Source organism: Desmodus rotundus, chromosome 5 (assembly GCF_022682495.2).
Source record: "Desmodus rotundus isolate HL8 chromosome 5, HLdesRot8A.1, whole genome shotgun sequence".
In the NCBI taxonomy this organism is placed as follows: Eukaryota; Metazoa; Chordata; class Mammalia; order Chiroptera; family Phyllostomidae; genus Desmodus; species Desmodus rotundus.
This window is the reverse complement of record NC_071391.1, coordinates 65,081,960-65,107,999: the sequence shown is the minus strand read 5'-3', so window position 1 is coordinate 65,107,999 and position 26,040 is coordinate 65,081,960. Positions and strand designations below refer to the sequence as shown.

Sequence of the window (26,040 nt, the reverse complement as noted above, 5' to 3'; positions counted from 1 at the left end):
CCCTGGACCTGAGCCGGTCGCGCTGGGTGTCGCGTCTGCCCGCTTCTCCCGTGTGTATGTGTGTGTGTGTGTGTGTGTGTGTGTGTGTGAGTGTGGAGGCCGCCAGGCAGCCGCGCCGTTTCCGTGTGTGTGCGCCTGCACTGAGGTGAGTGCAGCTCCTTCCGGGCCCGGGCCACGGGAGGCGGGTCGGGGCGAGTGGGCCGGCGGGGCCCACTTCCCAGAAGCTGCGGCGGCGGGCCGAGGCGAGACGCGGCCTGGGGGTTCAGCGTCCAGTGAGCGTTCTGCCCTCTTCTCTCGCCTAGGCCTGTATTTAATACGGAAGCTCCGACTCCAAGACTTGAAATCGAAAATCATTTTTAAAAATTGATCTGTTTGCATGCCTTCTCTGGCTGCCGCCCACTTAACCCTCGGTACACTTTTTCATTTGTTGAAATCCGAGGCAGTTCTGCGCCGGCGAGATCATGTTTCGGATGGCTTCAGCTGCGCTTCGCCACTGTAGTAGTCTTTTGTGTGCTGTGAAAAATAACTCCTGGTAAATCCCATAGTTGCTCTTTTTTCTTCCAGTCTGTCCTCCCACCCAGCTACAGTTTGCATAAAGAGGGCAAAACTCCCAGTACGGTGCTTGCGGATGGGCGTTTATAATGTAAAGATGTGGTATCAGGTCCTGGTGTAACGAAAGCATTTATGCAAGTGGTCACATTCCCAAGGCCAGTGTTTCCCAGGCCTTTGTGCTACGTTTTGTTTTCGAGGTGCTTTCTGTTGCTGTTGCTTTGGAATTGGGGGGGGAGTTTTAGAGTTTTAAGGATTTACATTAATGACTTCCTAATGCATTTCACGCTTACTGGTCAGGTTCCCTAGTCCTGGAGAGATTTGGCATTAAAAAATAATGTTACTGTCTAATTACTGCTGTTCTGTTGCTGATGGTGTGTAGTCAATCTTTTTTTTTTTTTACCACTGTCTCCTTTTGCCAGCGATATTATCTTTAAAAGTTGTATTACATTATATTATATTAAAAGTTGTCACCAGAATAGGGGAGGAGACCAAGGACAAAATATTTTCTTATAAGGAAATGTCCATCTGTCTTTGAAGTCGTATGCTTTTTAAAATATATATACTCTTAGTGTTAAGGGAGCTATATTGCATTTATTTTAATTAAAGCTTTTCCAATTAGGAAGTTGAAGTGACAAGTTGCTGGAATTAAGATGCATTACCTAAAGTGTAAATCATTTTTAGATTTTATTGAACAAATTGATCTATAAATGCTCTTTACTATAAAAATAGTTTTCTAAAACAGCTTTTTTTTTCCTCCCCCAGATTTACAGCTCTGAAGATACTCCTTTTCCCCCTCACTTTTTCCTGCTGCAGTAATAAATCCCATTATGGAGACCCAGAAACTTTATAAAGGGATATAGCTTGAATTCTGTGGAGTGTAATTTTGTGTATGAATTAAATGTATTTTTAAAACATGAAGGGTTTTCAGAAAGAAGGCTAGTAGGGTTAATTACTTGTACATTATGTATAAGCAGTAGTTCTGTTGGTAATACAATATTTTATTAGGCATTTGTGATAATACTAAAAAGGACAAGGTGTATTTTGATAAATTGATTTATTTTTAATTTCAAAATGAATGATATTATAGATGCATGATCCTTAAATAATTTTTAAGTGCAGTGTAGAAAATTCCTGCTATGGAAACTTTATGGTTAACTAGTTAAGTTTGTGGAGAAAATACCTTCAGTTGATTAAGTATAATAATAAAGTGGTATGCAAAGTTAGGAAGAAAGGCAACATAATACTGATGCTGCAGAAAATGGAAACATGTATAGACAATAATTAACAAAAGTGGAAAAATTAACCGTTTGTTTTAAGCAAAGTTAATTTCATTTGACATCATATACAGTTTAACAGGCATAGGTTCAACATAGGTTGATATCCCCAAAAGTTATCTGAAACTAGTATAACTCATTTAAGTAAATACTATAAAAATAAATTGTGTGAAATTAGTCTGTAGATAATATGACCCCCATGAAGGCTTCTTGTTTACTAGCCTAAAACAAGATTTTTTTGAGAGGGTGGGGTGGTAATCATATTAAAGTACTTGTGGAGAAAGAACCTTGTGTATAGTTTTTCCCTCTTATAGCGTAATCAGCAATTGGCTTGCTACCCAGGCTTTGTAGCTTATAACCAAAAGCAAATTAAAGGTATAATTTAGGAATTCTATAGTTGTTTAGAATTTTGGGAGTATAAACCTCCTTGAAAAGTCAAGTAATTTTAAATATTTCAGAGGTGTGTCAGTTTCTTTCAGGCCATTATGTTAGTATTACACCAATAGGTAACCTGAATATAACCCCAAGGAGTACCACAGAGTATCTCAGTAATTTAGAAGAGCTATTCATCCTCCCTGAGTGTAAACTCAGGTGTAAATCCAGTAAAGTAGGTGTAGTGAATTTTAAGTAGGAGTCTGTCATTTGATTCTTTTTTATAGTAAAATTGATTTAGTGTGAAGGGATGAGAAATTTCATGTGAGAGTTTTACCCATCAAAAAGTAAAATCACTCATGCACAAAACTACCTCCCAAAGACTTATCCCAGGTCCCTCGTACCAAAAAATTAAGAGCATAATGGAAGATCGCACGATCTTGTCAAATCGGACAATCGACAACAAACACAAAATGAAATACGACTTTTCATGTGAGCTCTACAGAATGTCTACGTATTCGACTTTCCCCATCGGCGTTCCTGTGTCAGAAAGGAGTCTTGCTCGTGCTGGTTTTTACTATACTGGTGTGAATGACAAGGTCAAATGTTTCTGTTGTGGCCTGATGCTGGATAACTGGAAACAAGGAGACAATCCTATTGAAAAGCATAAACAGCTCTATCCTAGCTGTAGCTTTATTCAGAATCTCGTTTCTGTTACTAGGTTGGAATCCACCTTTAAAAATACTTCTCCGATGAGAAACAGTTTTACGCATTCATTATCTCCTGTTTTGGAACAAAGTGGCTCATTCAGTGGCTCTTGCAGCAACCTTTCATCAAACCCTATCGATTCTAGAGCCGTTGAAGATATCTCCCCGTTGAGGACTAATCCCTACAGTTACGCAATGAGTACTGAACAAGCCAGATTTCTTACTTTCCATATGTGGCCATTAACCTTCTTGTCACCTTCAGAATTGGCAAGAGCTGGTTTTTATTACATAGGACCTGGAGATAGGGTAGCCTGCTTTGCTTGTGGTGGGACACTGAGTAACTGGGAACCAAAGGACGATGCTATGTCAGAACACCGGAGACATTTCCCCAACTGTCCATTTTTGGAAAATTCTCTAGAAACGCTGAGGTTTAGCATTTCAAATTTGAGCATGCAGACACATGCAGCCCGACTGAGAACATTTATGTACTGGCCATCTAGTGTTCCAGTTCAACCTGAGCAGCTTGCAAGTGCTGGTTTCTATTATGTGGGTAAGAAAGTAATGGAGCTCTACATTTTGTCTGGTTCATTTTGATTTACGTATTAGAATGTGTGTATTCAATTTTAGTCTTCTGTTTTCTTAAGGTCGCAACGATGATGTCAAATGCTTTTGTTGTGATGGTGGCTTAAGGTGTTGGGAACCTGGAGATGACCCATGGGTAGAACATGCCAAATGGTTTCCAAGGTAATTGTTTTTAAAAGTATTGCTACACAAAACTGCTTAAAGAAACAGGCATCTTTGCATGGCTAAGTTTACATCTCAATATAATAAAACTTCTCTTATACTATTGGGGAATTAGTCTTTTAAAATTCCCAATTTGAACTTAAAATCTTTTGATTGGAAATGTTGTGGAATGTTCTGTGTACTTTTTTTTTTTTTTTTTGTAAGCCATGTATTCAGGATATAGTTTAACTTGATGACTCGTTTACAATTATGGCCATACATTTCATTTATACAGTTCCCATTTTGCTGTAAGGAGACTTAAGGATTAAAGATATGTAAAATAGAACCAAAAAAACCCCTCTAAGTTGGTAAGAAGGGAAAAGGAAAACAAGAAGTGACATAAAATGGAACTATGAATAAGATAAATATAGATGCATATAATAAAATCTGTTAAGTCTCTTTAATTGTAAATTATTTTTCTGCACAGTTTTATCTTGTGATATGTCACATAATTCCTTTGTCTCTAGCAGTATCTCCTATTTTTAGAAAGAATTTAGAGGCAGTGTTGTTAGTGGAAATAGAATTAGAAATTAATTGTTTTTGTTATGGAGTAGCTATGTGAACTTGAACAAATTGTGAGATGCCTTTGAGCCTCTCCCCTGTAAAATGAGAAAGTTGGACTAGATAATTTTTTTAATTGTGGTAAAATATAAATAACATAAAATTTATCATTGTAACCATTTTTAAGTATGCAGTTCTGTGTCATTAAAAGCATTCACATTGTTTCTTAACCATTACCACCATTCATCTTCTCAAACTGAAACTGTACTCATTACACTAACTCAGCATTTATTTGCCCCCCCCCAGGCAACCACCATTCTACTTCCTGTCTCTATGAATTTTACTACACTAACTACCTCTCACAAGTGGAATTGTATAATATTGGTAATGTTTTGATCTGTGCATGCTTTGCACAACATTAGGGATCTCTTAAACTCCTTCAGGAAATTAAAAATCTTTTTGTCATATTTGTGTAAAATAAAAGAAAACCTGAGTAACAAATATTTTGTTATGGATCAGTACATTGTTAAAAGTTGTGTTTCAAAATTACATTTTTAATATTCATAATATATAAGATAAATTTGACTTTCTAACTCTGAAAAGTGATGTATTTTGTCTACTTTAAATAATTTACGTAGGAAAAAGCATTTTTTATTTTCAGAATAATTTTTAAAAATATTTATTATTAGAAAGAGGGTAAGGGAGGGAGAAGGAGAGGGAGAGAAACATTGATTGATTGCCTCTTGTACACGACCCAGGAACTGAACCCGCAACTTAGGCATGTGCCCTGACTGAGAATTGAACCAGCAACCCTTCCCCTTTGTGGGATGATGCCCAACCGAGTATGCCCAGTCAGGGCTTATTGTCAGAATTTTAAATGACAGTTATGTTTGACTCTATGGGATTGTGTACATATAATTTGAAATTTAACTATACTGTGTGAAAAAGACAAAACAGCTTTCCAGTTCCAGTGTTTGAATGGCTGTATTTTATCCTTTATAAAACAAGACAAAAAAAATCTTGATTTGTTTCTGTAACTTGTGTTTTGCTCTAAATGGTTAAAAAAGGGAAAAAGGTTAGGGGGGCTTTTTGTAAACCTTCTAAGTACAACAAATTTCCACTGTGGGTAATCTTTAATCTCAGTAAATAAAAAACCAAAATGGATAATTGTTATTACTCTGTTTTAAACAGTTCATTTATTTACTTATCAAATATTTGGATGCCTAATGGAGACTATTTTAGGTGCTGGGGATATAACAGTGAATAAGACACATGAAAATTATCCTCATGGGATTTATTAGAGAAGGTGGAAATACGGGGCAGAGTTTATTATGCTTCCTGTCTTTAATCATTGTGAATATAAATTAATCAATCCCAGGATAAAAAATAACTTAAAACTATATAAAGATCAAAACAAAGAACATCTAGCTGTGTTATTTGCATGATAAACTTGAGTCCTGAGCATGCATATGGTCTTTATTAATTCTGCCCATGCACCAGTTAGGATATTTGAGTTGTTTCTAGTTTGCAGCAGTAATAAATGAAGCTGTTCTAAACATTAGTAAACATTTGTGGATACGTGTTTTCATTTTTCTTGGGTAAACATGCCCAAGTGTGATTGGTGAGTTATATGGCAAGTTTTGTTTTACCTTTATAAGAAACTTCTACATTGTCTTCTGAAATGGCTGTATCACTTAAAATGTCAAATTTCCACTGGCAAGGTATGAGACCTTCAGATGTTCGCCATTCTTAACAACATTTGGTACTGTGAGTCTCTTTTATTTTAGCTGTTCTAATAGAGGTGTATGTACATAGTGATTATCTCCCTGTGATTTTAATTAGCATTTCCTTAATTACCAGTGTTGGCAAGCTTCTTATTCACTTATTTGCCAGCTATACATCTTCTTTGGTGAAGTGTCTGTTCAAATCTTTTGCCCATTTTTAAGTTTTTTTTAAATTAAGTTTTGTGAGTTCATAATATACTTTGGATATAGTGCTTTATCACATGTGTTTTGCAAATTCTGAGTCTGTGGCTTGTTTATTTTCTTACCCTTGTGGAGGTCGCAGTCAAAAAAATTACATTGTAGGTCACTTGTATCCAAGAGATAACATTCATTACTAGTATGTGCTGAAATGGGGGAAAAAATTAAAAGCACTGCAGTTTTGTATTTATTATAGTTACATAATAAAAATACATGGTTTTTATTTTCAGTTACAATCTAGAAATCATTAAACAAAGATATATAAAAATATAAAGAATAAAAATTTTTCTTTTCAAATAATGGAAACATAGATACTGCTAAAAAATACAACCAAACAGAAAACTGTACTTGACCAACAGTAACAAAAAAAGAAATACAACCAAAAAATGTGCTTAACATTAATCAGAGAATCTTATTAATTGGCTTTGCAAACTATTTTTGTAACAGTCATTGCAAACAAGATGGCTATCCTCTAGGCATAAATACTTTTCACGATACTTGCAAAAATATTTTGATAAGCGACTCATTTTGGATGCATAGCACCTAACAACGTATTTTTCTTTTTCTGCTTGTTGAGGGAGCTGCATCTATGTTGTCGTTAGAATTTCCTTCACTTTTGTTTGAAATTGTTGAAATTTCAGGTGTAAAGGCTTTATGCACACCTGTAGCGATTTCTGAATGCCTTTTTATTTGTTCTGACACTAACTGCATTACGAGATTTCTAATAATTATTCTGCACCTTATTTTCATATTGCTGTTCAGTCTGAGCATTTATTCCTGCAATATTCAAAATTGCCTAGAATATAACCATAGGCATTCTTCTGGTGTTCCTGGCCATAATATATGTACTGATCATTTGGTCCACAGTGTCAACACCTGGTTGTAATATTCTGTTAGGTCAGGCTTATGTGAATCTAAATTTATGGCATCATCAAAATGCATACATGAAACTAAAATTACGTTTTTTCCCTTTTTGGGTATATGAGATACAAGTGTACAATCTGCACCAAAAGCAAATAAATTGCATTTTGGGGCCTGTTTTTGGAAGACACAAATTCAGGGGGTAATTGGGGTTTATTCTTAAACAGTACCTACATATGAAAGTCACTTCTTTTTCAAGTAGTAGATAGGATTTATATCAGTGAACCAGTTGTTTGCTGTAATATTACGTCCTGATGAGTAAATGGGTTTTGCATGTCTCTTGGTTAGGTTTATTACTAGTCAAGTAAGGACCTTTGGTCTGCTTACTGGCTTATATTTTAAGATTTCCTGTGTAAAATATCATAGCAGAAATTTTGATACCATATTTCCTGGACTTGGATGGAATATATTATCTAAACCCACATTTTCCTCTAAATCCAGGTAACATTTGGTCTGTTGTTACATTCTGTCTCATAGAGTAACTTAATTTACAGTGTTCTACAAATGCTGAGAAAATGTCTCCCAGCCATTGTTTGTCCACTTTCAGACTTTCTAAGTGGATGAATTTGTCATCAAACCTGTTACAATTATGAATAAATCTAAATATCTGTAAAGAACTAAAAAGTTTAGTTCAACTACCATCTGTAATCCATAAATCCTGTAATTTAGCAATTGCTTCTATATAAACCAGCCAGATATGAGGCCTAAAAATGCTTTCAGTTTGCATTTTTGTTTGTCTATTCATGTAGCATCTCTTTCTCCTGAAAACCAGCTCAAGATAGAATCAATGTATTTATTTGTACTTAATGAGATTAGATCTGAAGTAGCATTTGTGATAAAGCCGTTCCAAGTGTCAAGTTCTGTCTAGGCATTTTTTGCTTTTGGCCAAACTAATGGAAGTTGACACAAAATATTCTGTGGCTATTTTCTAATTTGTTTTCTTACTGGGTTTTTCCTCCACTTTGATTCTTTATCCTTTCCAAAAAAATACTCTTTATTCATGTTTAATTCATTTTCACTAAAAATATCTTGGTATCCAAATCTTCTGAATAAACTTTCATGTACATAATCTTCATCTTCTAAATAACTTTCATTTTCATGTTCAACTCTATCATTCTCATCATCAGACTCTAGTAGCATTCGCTGAAGTTCTTCAGCATCTCTTGGATTATCGAATCAATATATTTTTCCAGACATTTTCAACAGTAAATGAAAAAAAACCCCACAACACTGACTTCGGAGTTCTTGGGAAAAAAGCCCAACTACACCAACACTGACTTGGGAGTTCGTGGTATCTCTTAGATACAATTTACTATCGAATATCAAACACTCTTACGAAACGTGCTACAACCAAACTGACACCTTAAATGTTATGGCTTAACATTAGTCACATACAAACGTGCAGCTAGCAATGACCTTGAACCTATGCACTTGATATATGTAACAATATTTAAGAAAAGAGTTTGTGTGTATCTCTTAGATCAACTGTGGCCTCTGCAGGGTTAGCAGTGTCTTTTGATGAGCACACTTTTTAATTTTGATGATGTCATTTTATCAATTTTATCTTTTATGGATTATGCTGTGGTATCTTAATAAATCTGCACCTTACGTAAGGACAGAAAGATTTTCTGTGTCTTCTTCTGTTTTACATTTTACATTCATGTATATGATTTATTTTTAGTTTATTTTTGTGTATAGTATGGGCATAGGTTGAGGTTTATTATTATTTGCATATGAATATTTACTTGTCTAGCACCATTTGTTGAAAACAAAAGGAATGAAATGGAAACAGATTTTATGTGAACTTCTGGGACACCTTTGAGAAACCCTAGTAGTTTGAAAACAAGTATTTGGAAAACACTGTCACATTATGTATAGATGAAAATATTTGCTTCAGTATTTTTTGGAGGGAGGGTTTGTGCTTTAAATGTAATGGAGAAGTGGACACTGGAGAAAGATTAGCAGTTACTGTATTGTGAAACATCACATTTTAGGAATACTGTATTATAGTTTTGGAAAACGTTAAGCCCCCAAAATAAATTTTCTGGAACAGCATTTTTCAAACCTCAGTTTGTGTTCCTTTGTAGGTCTAGGGGGCCATTTTATTGTTGTTATTGTGTTAATGGAATTAAAGAGAAAATACCAGAATGCATCAACATATAGTAAGAGTCTGTAGTATTTTATGAGAATTTTGTTCCTGTTAGGTTTGTATGTGTACTATGTTGTGATGAAAAGTATTTATATTATGGGGTACAAAGAGTGTGAAAGCCACTTTTTAGAATGATCAGGTTATATTTTTGATATAAAACAATTAAAAAAATATTTTTCCTCTTATGTTTTAGGTGTGAGTTCCTGATACGCATGAAAGGGCAGGAGTTTGTTGATGAGATTCAAGCTAGATATCCTCATCTTCTTGAACAGGTAAATAAATTTTTATAATTGATGTTGAGTTCTCCTAAATAATAATCACAAACATATTAGAAGTGATAGTTACAGATTTTGTGTCCATATTAATACCTTTAATTTTTGTTTTTTTAACTGCCTTGTTGTTGAAGGGCTTAAAAAAAAAGATTGTCTTTTGTTTTTAGTTTTCTGAAAATCACTCAACATCCCACTATATAATTTGTGGTAAGGTTGGAGAAGGATCTGTAGTGTATCCTCCATCTCTTCCAGAAGAGAAAATAGAAATACATTGTCAGGAGTTTAGAACCTCAGAGAATGATCCCACTGAAGTACAACTTTCTAAAAGGAATGAGAAAATCATTAATACATTTTGCTACTTTCCTGAAACTAGAGGAATACTTGAATTCTAATTTGGAAGTAGATAAATTTTAAGGAAATTTTTATGATGATTAAGGTAAAACAAAAGCAAAGTGAAGTATCATGTAAATTACTTAGTTTTCAAAAGAGTATGCACATTATGTAAGGGAAACCTATCTTAGTGTTGCTTTGTGCAGGATGTTTGAGGTTTCTGATTTTACCTATTAATTTTTCTCCTGTTTCTAGCTGTTGTCAACTTCAGACCCTCCTGGAGATGAAAATGCTGAGCCACCAAGTATGTATGAAAGTACTTCAAATATAGAATGGTGATTTTTATAAGAATGTTGGAAACTAAGTATGTAAATAAAGGATTTCTGAAGTCATAGGAACTAAAAGCTGGAAGTTAACTAATAAATATTGTGTCTACTAAGATTCATGACATTGTTAGAGGTTTCTTAGAAGTACAGTAGTCTTTTTTAAAGTACTGATGACATTCACGTGAGGAGACAAGATGCATGTAGCAGAAAAAGAACCATAACAAAACAGCTCAAAGAATACCAAGGAAATACGCAAATGATTAGCCCTCCAAGGAGGAAAAGTTGTTTGCTAGCTTATAGCCTGTTTGAAAAAACCCAGTTCACATGATTTAGGAATTAGGTATTTGTCAGGTATATAGTTTAGTTGCAAAGATAGGAAGTACATCTTCTGGTTGGTACTTAATTTTAGCGACATCTGTGATTTAGTTCAGGGTTCCCCAACCTCCAGGCCACACACTGGTTCCAGTCTGGACCTTTAGGAACTGGGCCTCACAGCAGGAGGTGAGCTTGAATGTATTGCGCTTGAATCATCCCAAAATCATCCCCCTCCCCCCTGCCCTAGTCCATGGAAAAATTGTCTTCCACGAAAGCAATCCCTGGTGCCAAAAGAGTTGGGGACCGCTGATGTAATATATATATAAAGTACATGTTTTGGTGTCCAAAATAACAAAGGTAGTTCACCGATTTCTGCACTAATCATGTTTAGAAAGGGGTATTCTGTACTTGGCACACCATTTCAGAGAATATTGGCAAATTTGTAGCGGGACCAGAAGATTACAATATATGAATCTTAGAAACCATGGCTCAGGAACATTTGAGGATTTGGATGGTAGTATTTCACTTGGAAAAGAAAAATAGTTGCTTGGATATATGATGACCATCTCCTGTATAATAGAGCTAGAAAAAAAATGACAGTAGTGCTGACTATTCCTTAAAATTTATAACCACAGCTTTCTAGTGGGCTCCCCTGCAATCCTTCAGTTCCCTAACAAAATCACTTTGCTAAACTTTTAAATGTCTGTTCCACATTTTCTCCTCAAGTTTCTAACACTGTTTCCTACCTTATTCTCAGCTCATAACCTTGTTTCACTGAGAGAATGAAAGGAATCAAAAGAGAACTCCCTCATCTTCTCATTAGCAAAACTACCAGTCTACATAATGTACGCATATACTCTGGTTTCTGTTATTTTATAAAGGATGCATTGTCCTTGCCTTTATCCAAGCCCAACTTCTTCCACTTACTCTCTTTCCTTTGAATCCCATTCCCTACTGCCAATTTAAGAACTTTCTTTGGCAATAATCTACCCTTTCTCACATCATCGATTTTTCTGTCTCTCTCGACTCATTTATTTCAGCATGCATACATAATATACCGTTGCCAGTCCTAAGAAAACCTTTCCTTGAACTTACATCCCCTTCCAGTAGTTGCCTCATTTCTCTTGTTTCCAGTTACAACAAAATGCCTAAAAAGATTTATCTGAGCTTTCTTCTTCATCGTCCATTCTTTCTTTAACTTGTTCTACTAAACACTGTTTCTGTCAGGGTCTCAGCAAATCTACTACTTGACCATTATCCGTGTTCGAAGCAATTGAGTGCTTTATCTCCTCTCCCCTGCCACCCCGGCTTTATTGAGATAGGATTGGCATACGACATTGTGTAAGTTTAAGATGTACAGTGTCATGATTTGGTATACATACTGCAGAATGATTACCACATTAAGGTTAGTTAACACTTCTGTCACCTCACATAATTAAATTTACTCTCTCAGTAACTGTTAAGTATATAATACAGTATTGTTGACTATCGTCACCATGCTGTATTACTGGGTCTACAAAACTTACTCATCTTAGAAGGTCCGCCCATGTCACAAATTGCAAGATTACATTCTTTTTATTGGGTAAGTTATATGTATATATAATTTATACCATACATATTCACACTTATATATGTGTGTATAGTCACATTTTCTTTATCTATTCTTCTGGTGATGAACACTCATAGGTTTTGTCCAGTGAACATGGGGGTACAGGTATCTCTTCAAGATAGCAATCTATTTCCCTTTAAATATATGCACAGAAGTGAGATTTTTAGATCATAAGGAAGCTCCATTTTTAATTTTTTGAGAAACCTCCATACTGTCTTCCATAATGGCTGCACCAGTTTACATTCCCACCAGGGGTGCTAAGGGTTCCCTTTACTCCACAGTGTGGCCAACAGTTTTCTCTGGTCTTCTTATGGTAATAGCCATTCTAACAGGTGTGGAGTGAAATCTCATTCGTTTTTGATTTGCATTTCCTGATGATTAGTGATATTGAGCATTTTTTCATGTACCTAATGGCCATTTGTGTATCTTTGGAAAATGTCTCTTTAGGTCCTCTGCCCATTTTTTAATTGGGTTGTTTGTTTTTTTTGCTATTGAGTTGTATGCGTTCCTTATGTATTTTGGATAATCTCTTTTCTGATACAGTGTTTGCAATTTTATTTTCCATTTTGTATGTGCCTCTTCATTTTGTTGATGGTTTCCTTTGCTGAGCAGAAGGTTTTTAGTTTGATGTTGTTGATTTTTGCTTTTGGTACTTGTGCTTTTGGTGTTACATCCAAAAAATCATAGCCAAGGCCAATGTCAAGGAGTTTTTCTCTCTCTTTTCTTCTAGGAGTTTTATGGTTCCAAGTCTAAAATTTAAGGTTTTTTTTAAATTTAAGTTTTTTTTAAATCCAGGAGTTAATTGTATGGTAGAAGATAGGGGTCCAATTTCATTCTTCCGCATGTGAATATCAGTTTTCCCAATAGCATTTATTGAAGACTGTCTTTTCTCACTGAGTGTTCTTGACTCCTTTGTTAAATACTAGTTTTCTGTATGTGCGTGGATTTACTTCTGGTCTCTCTATTCTCTATTAGTCTATGAGTCTGTTTTTATGCCAATATCATATTATTTTGATTACTATAGCTTTTTAATATAGTTGGAAACCAGGAAGAGTGATGCCTCCAGTTTTGTTCTTTTTTCTGGTGTTTGCTTTGGCTGTTTGGGGTCTTGTGCAGTTCCATATGAATTTCTAAATTGTTTTTTCTATTTCTGTGAAAAAGTACCATTGGAATTTTGATGGTGATTGTCTTGAATCTATACATGTTTTTTGGTAGTATGGATATTATCATAATATTAATTATTTTGGTCTATGAACATGAGATATCTTAAGTTTTTTATTGTTTTTAAATTGAGATATAATTAACTGTATTTTTAATGTTATAGTAAATGGGATTTTCTTTATTTCTCAGATATTTCTTTGTTAGTGGATGGTAATGCAACTGATGTTTATGTGTGTTTTTGTTTTTGTTTTTTACGGAATTTACAGCAGTTTCAATGAATTTGCTTATTATAACAAATTTTTGGTGGAGTCTGTAAGGGTTTTCTGTATGTAAGTTCATGTCATCAGCAACCAGAGACAAATTGTTCTTCTTCTTTTCCTACTTGGATACCTTTTATTTCTTTTCTTGTCTAATTGCTCTAGCTAAGACTTCCAGTGTTATGTTGAATAAATGTGGTGAGAGTGTGCACCTTTGTCTTATTCCTAATCTTAGAGGAAAAGCTTTGAGCTTTCCTCTATTGAGTATGATGTTAGCTGTGGGTTTGAAATATTAGTCTTTATTATGGTGAGTATGTTTTTCCTGTCCCCAATTTGTTGAGAGCTTTTTATCATGAAATGGGTTGAATTTTCTCAAATGCTTTTTCTGAACCTGTTGAGAGGATATGTTTTTTATTCTTCTTTCTGTTAAAATGGTTGTTCATGTTTATTGATTTGCATATACTGAGCTATCCTCGCATCCTAGGATAAATTCCTTTTTAACACAAGCATGATTCCTTTAATATGCTGTTGAATTGTTTGTTAGTATTTTGTTGAGAATTTTTATATCTGTATTCATCAAGAATATTAATCTGTAGTTTTCTTTCAAGTAGTGGCTTTAGTATCAGGATAATGCTGGCCTCATAAATGAGTTGGGGGTTTTCCCTTCTCTTTAATTTTTTGGAGGAGTTCAAGAAGGGTTGACATTAATTCTTTTTTAAATCTTTGGTAGAATTCACCAGTTAAACCATCTGGTCTTGGTCTTTCTTTGTTGGGAGGTTTTTGATTACTACTTCAATCATCTTAGTTGTTATTGGTCTGTTCACATTTTCTGTTTCTTTATGATTCAGTTTTGGTAAGTTGCGTGTTTCTAGGAACTGATTCATTTCATCTAGACTGTCCAGTTTTTTTTGCATATGTTAGTGTTAGTTGTTTGTAATAGTCTCTTTAATGATCCTTTGCATGTCTGGTGTTTCACTTGTCATGTCTTTTCTTTCATTTATAATTCTCTTTTTTTTAGATTAGTCTAATTCTGGTTTTTCAATTTTGTTTATCTTTTTGAAAAACCAACTCTTAGTTTCTTTTTTTCTATTTTCTTTATAGTCTCTATATAATTTGTTTCTGCTCTAATTTTTATTATTTCCTTCCTCTAACTAGGGCTTAGTTTCTTTTTCCGATTTCATATGTTTAAAGTTAGGTTGTTTATTTGAGACCTTTTTTTAATGTAGGCATTATTGTTTTAAACTTACCTCTTAGAACTACTTCTGCTGCATCCTCTAAGTTTTGGTACATTGTGTTTTTGCTTTTGTGTGCTTAAAGATATTTTTTGATTTCCCTTTGATTTCTTTGGTGCATTGGTTGTTCATAGGATATTTTTTAATTTTTCTGTATTTGTGAGTTTTTCAGTTCTTTTCCTGTTGTTGATTTCCACTTTCGTATAATTGTGTTTGGAAAGGAAACTTCATATAATTTCAGTATTCTTAAATTTGTTAAGGCTTGTTTTGTGGCCTGACCTATGATTCCTCATGAAGAATGTGCCCTGTGAGTTTGAGAAAAGTGTTTTCCGGTGCTATTGGATGGAATATTCTGTGTGTGTCTGTTAGAGCCATTTGGTATATAGTGTTATTCGGGTTTGCTGTTTGTTAATTTTCTGTCTGGATGACCTATCCTATGTTGAAAGTGGAGTACTAAAGTCCCCTACTATTATTTCTCTCTATTTCTGTTAATATTTACTTGAGACATTTAGGTGCTCTAATGTTTGGTACATATATATTTATAGTTATTATGTCTGTTTGATGAATTGACCTCTCTCTAATGACCTTTTTGTCTTGTACTGATTTTGACTGAAAGTCTATTGTATTTGATGTAAGTATAGCCACTTCTCATATCTTTTGGTTACCATTTGCACAAGTATCTTTTTTCATACCTTTACTTCAGCCTGTTTCCTTAAGCTACAGGGAGTCTCTTGTAGGTAGCATATGGTTGGATCCTGTTGTTTTAATCCATTCAGCCATTGTGTATCTTATCAGAGAATTTAGATGTCTGTTTACATTTAAAGTAATTATTGATAGTTAAGGACTATTACAATTTTAATTGTAATAGTTTTAATCATAAAAGTTTTCCGACTTTTTACAAGTTCCTTTGTTCATTTATTTTCTTGCTGTCTTCCTTTCTGATTAATTTTTCTTTGTATTTACCATGAGGCTTACATGAAACATGAGTCTGTTTTAAGCTGATAACTTACCTTCAATCATATACCGAATCTCTACACTTTTACTTCTTCTCACCATACATTTTACACTATTGATGTTATACTTTTACATCTTTTTATATTATTAATGCATTAGTAAATTATTGTAGCTGTAGTTATTGTTATTTTTTTAACTTCCATACTAGAGATAAGACTGATTTACACACCATTGTTACAGTGTAGAGTATTCTGATTTTCACTGTATATTTACCTGTACCAGTAAGCCTTATACTTTATATGTTTTACACTGTTACTTCATTTCAACTAGAAATCCTGTTAGCAGTTCTTGTAAGGCAGGTCTTATGTTGATGAACTACCTCAGCTTTTGTTTGTATGGAATGTCTATCTCTCCTTTATTTCTGAAGGATTGTTTTGCATGGTTGATGGATTTTATATAAGCACTTCGATGTATCAAGTCAGTCTCCTGGTCTGCATGATTTCTGCAGCAAAATCTGTTGATAGCCTTAGAGGACATGTGAGAGTAGTTTTTCTCTTGCTTCTTTGAAGGAACAATTCTCTCTGTGTCTTTTAACGTTTTGATTGTGTGTCTTGGAGTGATCTTTGGGTTGATCTTGCTTGGAGTTTTTTGAGCTTATTATATTCCTGAGTATCTATAACTCTCCCAAGATTTGGTAAAATTTTCAGCTATTCATTTTTTCTTTTAAAAAAAATTAGTATTTCTGCCTTGGCCAGTGTGTCTAAGTTGGTTGGAGTGTTGTCCTGTAGATCAAATGGCCACAGGTTCAATTCTCAGTCAGGGTTTGACCCCTGGTCGGGGTGTGTACAAGAAGGCAACAAATCCATGTTTCTCTCTCACATTGATGTTTCTCCTCTCTCTCTCTTTCTCTTATCTCTCTCAGTAATTAAAAAATTTCCTCAGGTAAGGATTAAGAAAAATTATTTCTTTAAGTAAGCTTTCTCTCCCTTTCTGTCTTCTTCTGGGACACCCATAAAGCAAATGATCATGTGTTTGGTAGTGTCCCATAATTCACATGGACATTTTTCACTCTTCTTAACTTCTTTTCTTTTTGCTCTTATAACTGGCTGATTTCAAATGATCCCCCTTCAAGTTCTCTGATTCTTCTGCATGATCAAGTTTATTGTTGAATTTCTGTTTAATTTTTCAGTTCTGTCATTGTATTCTTTAGCTCCAGAATTTCTGTTTTGTTTTTTTATGGTTTCTGTTTCTTTATTAAACTTCTCATTTTGTTCATGTGTGGTTTTTCTCATTTTATTTAGTTGTCTTATCTTTGTTCTCTTGGATTTCATTGCGTTTCTTTAATTGATTATTTTTAATTCATTGTCAGGCAAATCATAGTTGTCAGGTAAATTGTAGCTATTTCTTTGGATTAGTTAGTGAGACTTGAGTAGTTTTCTTTGCTGGTGTGATATTTGCCTGATTTGTGTGATACATGTAAGCTTGCCTTGGTATTTGTGCATTTGAAGGAGCAAACAACTCTTCCAGTATTTGTAGACTGCTTTTATCAGGTAAAGGCCTTCTTCTGTAGGGTCTCCTGGCTGATGGGATTGCCTCTGGATTGTTGTCATGCTTGGTTAGAGCTGTTATGAGGCTGTTGCTGGGTCTGTGGTAGTATTCATGGGTGGTGGGCTTGTTACCGGGAGCTTGGGCTGGTGAGGATTCTATCTGGTCCCTTTGTGGATAGGACTGAATTTTAGTACATTGTTCAGTAGGATATTGTTGGGACAAGGGTCTGCTTAAGTGTCCACAGTTGGGCTTCAGATAGTGTGTCTGTTACTAGACGTGCAGTTGAATGTGGCTCCCTTCAGGTCCTTGGAGGGGCTCCTGTCTGGTCACTGGATTTGTCTGTTGATGGGAGCTGTTTCTGGTTCAGCCAAGATTGAGGTCTGTAGACCTACCTCTGGAGGCATGGATGGTGTCTTGGTGGAGTAGGCTGCCCCCTAACTTGGCTAGAAGGCTGGAATTATTTCAGGATCTCCTGAGGTGCAGACATTAGTGTCTCCCACAAGGTCCCTGTGCTAGAAGTACTGCTGCGGACGTGGTTGAGAGGGACTAAAGCTGAGTATTGGACCCTTTGAGGATCTTCAGGTGCTCAGTTGGGAGTGTCTCTTGCTGGGTCCATGTGGCAGCAGGGCTGTTTGTGGACTGCAGCTGGGATGGGTTGGAACCCAGGTACCAGGCCCTTTCAGAATGTATAGTTTGACAGGTTCACCTCCAGTAGCTCCTGGGCTATGGCTGGATCTGATCCACAGGCAACTTCAGTCCACAGCTGAGACTGAGGTATTATGCCTTTTACCTAAAGTATAGGTGGGCATGACTTCTCTCCATTTTCTTCGTGTATGGTGTTGGGGACCAGTTAAATTGGAATGCAGCCACTTCCTAAAGGGTACGAAGCTGTTTCCAGGTCTGTAGCTGGGACCATGGTCAGTGAGTCAACCGCCTGGGTACAGGCCTGTCTTCTCAAAACAGTTCTCCTTGGTCTTAAACTGCTAGAAGATTTCATAACCTAGCTGGATCTCAAAGGCACTTTATGTTATTTTATTTATTTATTTTTAACCCTGACCAAGGATATGTTTATTGATTTTTAAAGAGAGGTTGCCTTCTGTATACACCTTGACCTGGGATAGAACCTGTAACCTAGTTTTGTGCCCTGACCAAGAATCAAACACACAGCTTTTGGTGTATGGGGCAATGCTCCAACCAACTGAGCCACCCAGGCAGGGCCCACAAAGACATTTAGTCCATGGATGGATTCCTGTTGTTGACGGGACGTGTGTTTGGGGGGTGGTACGAGTGGGGAAAACATCTTATTCAGCACTCTTGCTAATGTTAGTCACTCTCCTTCATCCTTCTTAAGACATCGTCTCTCTTGTTTTAAAGATTTTGTTTATTTATTTTTAGAGAGGGGGGAAGGGAGGGGAAGACAGGGAGGGAAGCATTGATGTATGAGAGAAACATTAATTGGTTGCCTCTTGCACACCCCCAGCCAGGGACCCAGCTCTAAACCCAGGTATGTACCCTGACCAGGAATTAAATGGCAACTTCTTGGTTTGTGGGACAAAACCCAGCCCCCTGGGTCACACCAGTTAGGGCTTAAGACATCATCTTTTGACTTCCCAAACACCATATTCTTGGTTTTTCCCTGGTTGAACATGAACGATCTCCTTTTGACAGCTCTTTTTTCAAACTTCTGAAGGATGGAGTACCTCTCAACACTCAAGCCAAGTTTATTTTTCCATTTCCTGAGCTTCAGGCTGGCTTGTCCAACTACATATTTAAATCTCTACTTAGGAATAACATTTTCTCCCTGTCCTTCATCCCTCAAATCTGCTCTTAATCTGGTCTTCCCCATCTCAGTTAATGGTAGCCACCTGCTAAGGTCAGAAGCTGACTCAGGTAGGTGTCATTCCTGATTGTTCCCTTTACCTTTATATTTATTTATGGAACCACAAAGATCCTGAGAAGAGCAAAGTTGGAGAAATCATGCTACCTACTATCAAACTATACTATAAGGCTATAGTAATAAAAACAGCATGGTACTTGCATAAAAACAGACACAAAGATCAACAGAGAGTCCAGAAATAAACCTACATCTTTATAGTCAATATTTGACAGAGGAAGCAAGCACATACAATGGGCTAAAGATAGTTTATTCAATAAATCATGTTGAGAAAATTGGACAGATATGTGCAGAAAAATGAAACCAGACCACTTTCTTATGCCACACACAAAAATAAATTCAAAATGAATAAAAACTTAAATGTTAGACCTGAAACCATAAAAGTCATGGAAGAAAACATAGATAGTAAAGTCTGAACATTACTCATAGCAATATTTTATTTGATATATCTCCCCAGGCAAGGGAAACAAAAGAGAAAATAAGCAAGTGGGACTACATCAAACTAAAAGGTTTTTGCACAGTAAGGGAAACCATCAACAAAATAAAAAGACAACTCACTGAATGGGAGAACATATTTGCTGGTACATCTGATAAGGGGTTAATATTCAAAGTTTATAAAGAACTTACAAAACTCAACACCAAAAAACCCCAAACAATCCAATTAAAAAATGGGCAAAGGATCTGAATAGACTTCTCCAAAGAGGACATACAGAAGGCCAGTAGTCATAGGGAAATATACTCAGTGTCACTAATCATCAGAGAAATGCAAATTAAAACCACAGTGAGATACCATCTCACACCTGTCAGAATGGTTCTCATCAGTACAACAACAAACAAGTGCTGGCAAGGATGTGGAGAAAGGGAAACCCTTTTGACCTGTTGGTGGGAATACAGATTAGTGTAGCCACTGTGGAAAGCCATATGGAGATACCTCAAAAAATTAAAAATGGAACTGCCTTATGACCCAGTGATTCCACTTCTGAGAATTTATCCAAAGAAACCTGAAACATGAGTTTGAAAAAATATAAGTATCCCTATATATTCATTGAACATTATTTACAATTGCCAAGATTTGGAAGCAGCCCAAGTGTCCATCAGTAGATGAATGGATAAAACAACTATGGCACATTTACACAATGGAATACTGCTTGACTGTAAAAAAAAGAAAATTTTACCCTTTTCAACAACATTCATGGACCTAGACAACATTATGTTAAGTGAAGTAAGCCTATCAGAGAAAGAGAAACATCATGTGGCTTTACTCATATGTGGAATCTAATGAACAGACTGAACTAACAAGCAAGAGACAGACTGTATAGATAGCAGGCTGACAGCTTGGGGGGGTTGGGTGCAGAGCAGCAGGCACAGTAGTGATCTAGCAAAAAGGACTCGTGGGCGTGGACAACAGTGTGGTGGTTGCAGGGGAAGTGAGATAAAAGAGGGATAAACGGTAATGGGAAAAATACAATAAGAATTAATTAAAAAATAAAAGATTCTCCACACCCACACAAAAGAAGTCCTTCCATCTTGTACATGTTTTAGAAGTCATTTCATCTCTACCTTTGTAATATGTCCTTAATCTTACCACTTTTCTCCATTTCCACCCCTATCAATCTATCCAAACTGCCATAATTTTCTATTATAATATCCTAACAGGTCTCCTTTATTCCATTTTACCTCATTTTAGTTTCTCAACAAACTGCCAGATTCATCTTTTGAAAAAAGAAATCAGGTTTTATGAGCTGCCTGCTTAAAACCCTCCTAGAATATTCTGGCAAAATGAAATACAAACTTCTCCCAAGGCTGTACATGATCTGGGCATCATCCTCCTCTCTGGGTTTCACCGCCGCCTTTTTGTTTCTTGAATATATCAAGTTTTACTCTCTTTTTTAAAAACATTTTATTTATTTAGTTTTTCTCTTTTTTTTTTTTATTGTTCAGGTACAGTTTTCTTCCTCCCCCCCCCCCCAACCCCTCCCCCCAAGCTTTTCTCTTGACTTAAAAGTTTTTACACTTGCTTTTCTCTTTGCCTGAAAGGCTTCTTTTATGTATTTCCGTATCTTACTGCTTTTTATCACTTAAGTATTTGTTCTGCTGTTACCTCTTCAGACAGGCTTCCACATATGTTTGAACAAGGGAGCACAGTGCACATTGTAGCCATTACATATTTATATGTTTGTTATAACAATTTTCCAGCAGATGCCAGTAAAGTGTCTTGAAAAATTATGTCTTTGTACTTTTCATAGAGTGCCTTATTGGCTATTGATCCATCCTGTTGATCTATCCTGTTACCAGAAACTGCTTCCCTGATTACCTTATCTAAATTGTCCTCCCTCCTACTTTGTTTTAATCACCTTACACTGCTTTATTTTCTTCAGGGCATTTGTCACTGTCTGAAATAATGTGACTTTGTTTACTTCAACCGTATTTGTTTATATCTTTAGACATATTTTGCATGAACTAGCCTTCCTTTTTTACTATACTTTCTGGTTTGCTTGTTATTCTTTCTGTTTCATCTGTTCATCTCTTTAGATTCTATTATCTTCAAGTCAGAGCTCTAATGCCACTTTTTTCATGAAGTCTTTGTTGATTTTCCCTACTTTCCTGGTTAAAATGAGATAATTTCTCACTTCAAAATTTGTATAGCATATTGGTTTTTGAAAATGTACAGCAGAATCACTTGGAGAATTTTTAAAAGACACAGATTTCTAAGTCCTATCCCTACCCCCTCTTTAAGTAGGTCTAAAATGTAGCCTGAAAAGTGGAAGTGGTATTTTTTCAATAGTACCGCATATTATTACATTCTCATTTGATCCTGATCAAGTGTAAACTTTTGTTGGAGTTACAGGTAATTGGTGCATCTAGCTTGTCTCTCTTACCAGGATATAAACAGCATGAGAGTAAAGAGTATGTCATAGAGATTTTTCTACATATATTTGTATTTGCGGAATTTAACATTTGTACATGTCTTTTCAAATAGTTGTTCATTTTGGACCTGGAGAAAGTTCTTCAGAAGATGCAGTCATGATGAATACACCTGTGGTTAAAGCTGCCTTGGAAATGGGCTTCAGTAGAAGCCTGGTAAAACAGACAGTTCAGAGTAAAATCCTAACAACTGGAGAGAATTACAAAACAGTTAATGATATTGTGTCAGCACTTCTTAACGCTGAAGATGAAAAAAGACAAGAGGAAAAGGAAAGACAAACTGAAGAAATGGCGTCAGGTATTTGGGAACGTTAGTCGACTGCATTATTTCTCAGTGGGACTCCTCAGATTGTCTCAGGTTACAGGAAAGTTAGCATCCCCTTCTACCCACTAACTGCTGGTAGCAGCCTCCAGCCGTTTCCAGACCGCACATCCCCTTCTCCACTGTGGATAGTGGACTACATTACTTGGGAACTATTGACTATAGCTCTTTTCTATATGTTTATTTTCCAGTAAGATTCTCTGATACATGCTAATTAGAGAATTTTAGCATAACTCTTCTTGAGCTCTGTTTACTTCTTATAACAAATTTAAGTTGTTCTGAAAAAGCAAAATTTTAAAGTTGATTACAGGTCTTATTTCTCTCTTTTTTAAGTTCTCTCAAATCATGTTTTTAATATGGTATTTGACTCTAATCCTTATACAAAATACAGAACTGATAATGAAATCCTAGGACTTGGTGAGAAGCCCCTGTCCAATCCAAAGATCCTATAATAAAAGTTATATGAGTGTCTTGGACCATTATCGAGTAAGATTATGGTTAACTCGAACACAGGAACTGCCATATTGTGACAGTCGATCTAATGACCTAGTCACTAATGTGTGGGTAGCGTGTACAGTGTGGGTACACTGGACAAAGGGATTTTTCTATATCCCACCTGAGAGTGAGATTTCAGCACACTGCTCAGAATGGTGCACAATTTAAAACTCATGAATTGTTTATTTCTGGATTTTTCCATTCACTGTATGTGGACTGTGGTCGACCGTGGGTAACTGAAACAGTGGAACGTGAGACCGGAGGTAAAGGAGGTCTGCTGGGCTGTTTCATAAGCATGGAGTTGAAAAGAACACTAGGAGACCTGGGTCTGCAACTGATTCTGCTGTGACCTTGGACAGGTTCTCATTTTTTTCCTGGGTCTTCCTATTTGAAAATGAGAGGCAGTCATACCTACCTTACAGGATCTTTGTATCAAATATGACAACTTATATGAAAGGGCTTATAAAGCTAAAGTGATATAAATCCTTTTGAATTAGTGTTTTCATTTTCTTTCAATAAATACTCAAGTGGAATTGCTAGGTGGAATACTTTGTCTGTTTTTAATTTTTTGAGGACTCTCCGTGCTGTTTTCCGCAGGGGCTGCACCAGTTCGCAGTCCTCCCGTGAGTGCACAAGGGTTCGGTTTTCTCCACATCCCTGTCGACGCAAGTTTTTTGTTGACTTGGATAGTAGCCATTCTGAGTACTGTGAGGTGTATCTCATTGGTGGTTTTGATTTGCATTCCCCTGATGATTAGTGATGTCTTCTTTGGAGAAATGTTTTTCATGTTTTCTGTACATTTTTAGTGGAGTGATCACACTGTAAGATATAAATGTCTTATTACCATGTTGTATACCTGAAACTAATATAACCAATATAAAATTATATGCCAACTGTATTTATATTTTAAAAACTTTTAAAAAAGTAAAGTGATATAATTCAAGTAGAAGTTAGTATTATTAATTCTCTGGGGGAAAAGTACAGAGGTGGGAAATTTTTATTATCCTCCAAAATTCTCTGCTTTCACCAGAATAAAGGAAAAACAGGCTTCTAAGCATATAAATGTATTGCCTTAAAAAGGACACAAACAGACTCTATGTACACACTTATAATATGTCTTAGCTAAATCTTCTAGAAGTTTTTCAAATGAGAGACATTAATGTGCAAACAAGTAAATTAGTCAATGTTTTTTCAAGTTCCTATTTATTTAGTGCCTTTGCTTTCAGAGTTGGCATGAGTGTAACTGGAGCAATTTAAAATCTAATGGTGTTTTTCTTTTCTTTTTTTTTTTAATGAAGATGATTTGTCATTAATTCGGAAGAATAGAATGGCTCTCTTTCAGCAGTTGACCTGTGTGCTTCCTATCCTGGATAATCTTTTAAAGGCCAATATTATTAATAAACAAGAACATGATATAATTAAACAAAAAACACAGATACCTTTACAAGCAAGAGAACTGATTGATACTGTTTTAGTTAAAGGAAATGCTGCAGCCAACATCTTTAAAAGCTGTCTAAAAGAAATTGACTCTACATTATATAAGAACTTATTTGGTGAGTTTTTTATTAACAATATTTTAGAACGACTTGGGATTATGTTCATTTTTGAACATAATAAACTTAATAAACTTAATTAGCAAACTTAAATAAACTTAAATTAAATAAACTTAATTAGCAAACTATATAATTTAACACGTTCTAAAATACTGAAGTCTTTTATTTTTTATTGCCCAAGTAGAATGGCTAAATGTTTTCTGATAATATACATACCTAGAATCACTGTTGTTCAGTAGATAGTAGGTAAAACAGGTAGTAGGTCAAGCAGTGTTGTATTTGGTAGTGATGCTTTTTGTATGTTTTTCTTTCCATAGTGGAAAAAAATATGAAGTATATTCCAACAGAAGATGTTTCAGGTAAAACGAAATTAATACAAGACCAACATGAATCATTACTTGTATTATTTTTTTAATCGGAGCCAATAGAAATTCAGTTTCACTAAAGGCTTTATTTGTTGTTACTAGGTCTGTCACTGGAAGAACAATTGAGGAGGCTGCAAGAAGAACGAACTTGTAAAGTGTGTATGGACAAAGAAGTTTCTATTGTGTTCATTCCTTGTGGTCATCTGGTAGTGTGCCAGGAATGTGCCCCTTCTCTGAGAAAATGCCCTATTTGCAGGGGTATAATTAAGGGTACTGTTCGTACATTTCTCTCGTGAAAGAAAGATAGGCTATATGTTAGCCTGTATGTAAAAATCTTCAAAATACTGTTGAACATTTTTGAAGTCATCTGAAGTAAAAAAGGAATATTGATTCTTTAATTAGTAATATTTGTGTTCCCCTCTGCTTTGTTACTAGCAATGTTGTTTTAAAAATATAGTATCATATATCATATTTAATCTTAGTTTCTGTTATATCAAATGGATGATTTATGCTTGGTGGGCTATATTACTGTACATGTGTCAACATAGGAGAAATTAAAGGCGTAGGTAGTCTCAGTGCTCTTATGTACCATTTCAGGTGCGACTGAATTTGGTATTTCTGAAAGGTTTGAGTATTGAGTACTACATTAGAATGTAGTTTAAAAGAACTGGAAACCAGAAACACTGAAGTTTATCAAAGTTATGGTGCCAAATTCTCTTTGGTGTTTTTTCCACTTGTGTTATAAAATAAGAATTATTTCTTTTACTGGTAAATAAGCTTTTTCCTAGTTTGTGAGAAACATCTTAATAAAGTTCTTTAAAAAGAGTACATTGCCAAATTTTTTTTCCCTTAAAAAATAATTTTCATATGTCTTTCTAGGGTTATAAGGATTAAATGAAATAATATACGTAAGATAGTCCCTCTCACATTGTAAATACTCATATGCTTAGATAGCATTTAGATAAATTAGATAAAAAATTGAACTCATGAAACAAATTACTAAGAAATTTTTAAATGATGTGATTAATGAATATTCTTTTAGATAATATTATTTGTCTAGTTACTTTGTATATTACAAATATAATTTGAATTAAAAATTTATATCAAAAATTCTTTTTTTAACTTATTTAAAAATTACATTTTGTTGATTATGCTATTACAGTTGTCCTGATTTTCCCCTCTTTGTCCCCCTCCACCCAGCAGCCCTCACTCCCTCAGTCAATCCCCCCACCATAGTTCAG

General features: G+C 35.3%; 1 protein-coding gene across 3 annotated transcripts; it reads left to right on the top strand.

Annotated features, from left to right (window-relative positions):
• Positions 1-25,627, top strand: BIRC2 (baculoviral IAP repeat containing 2). Of its 3 annotated transcripts, XM_053924966.2 has the most exons (10): positions 1-145; positions 303-532; positions 1,315-3,455; positions 3,550-3,649; positions 9,435-9,513; positions 10,099-10,147; positions 22,120-22,362; positions 24,180-24,434; positions 24,752-24,793; positions 24,902-25,627. In XM_053924966.2, exons 3-10 carry the CDS (start codon positions 2,558-2,560, stop codon positions 25,093-25,095), a joined length of 1,860 nt encoding a protein of 619 aa, XP_053780941.1. In that variant the 5' UTR covers positions 1-145; positions 303-532; positions 1,315-2,557; the 3' UTR covers positions 25,096-25,627. The 3 variants fall into 3 exon arrangements, with proteins under 3 accessions (XP_053780941.1, XP_053780940.1, XP_053780939.1); XM_053924965.2 differs by lacking the exon at positions 303-532; XM_053924964.2 differs by lacking the exon at positions 1-145 and having other exon boundaries at positions 162-532.
• Positions 25,628-26,040: the final 413 nt, after the last annotated feature.

Coding starts and splice junctions, on each gene's coding strand:
- BIRC2 (XM_053924965.2), top strand. CDS start 2,558: ATGCACAAAACTACCTCCCAAAGACTTATCCCAGGTCCCTCGTACCAA. Junction 10,148..22,119: donor TGAAAATGCTGAGCCACCAA/GTATGTATGAAA, acceptor CTTTTCAAATAG/TTGTTCATTTTGGACCTGGA. Junction 24,435..24,751: donor ATTATATAAGAACTTATTTG/GTGAGTTTTTTA, acceptor TTCTTTCCATAG/TGGAAAAAAATATGAAGTAT.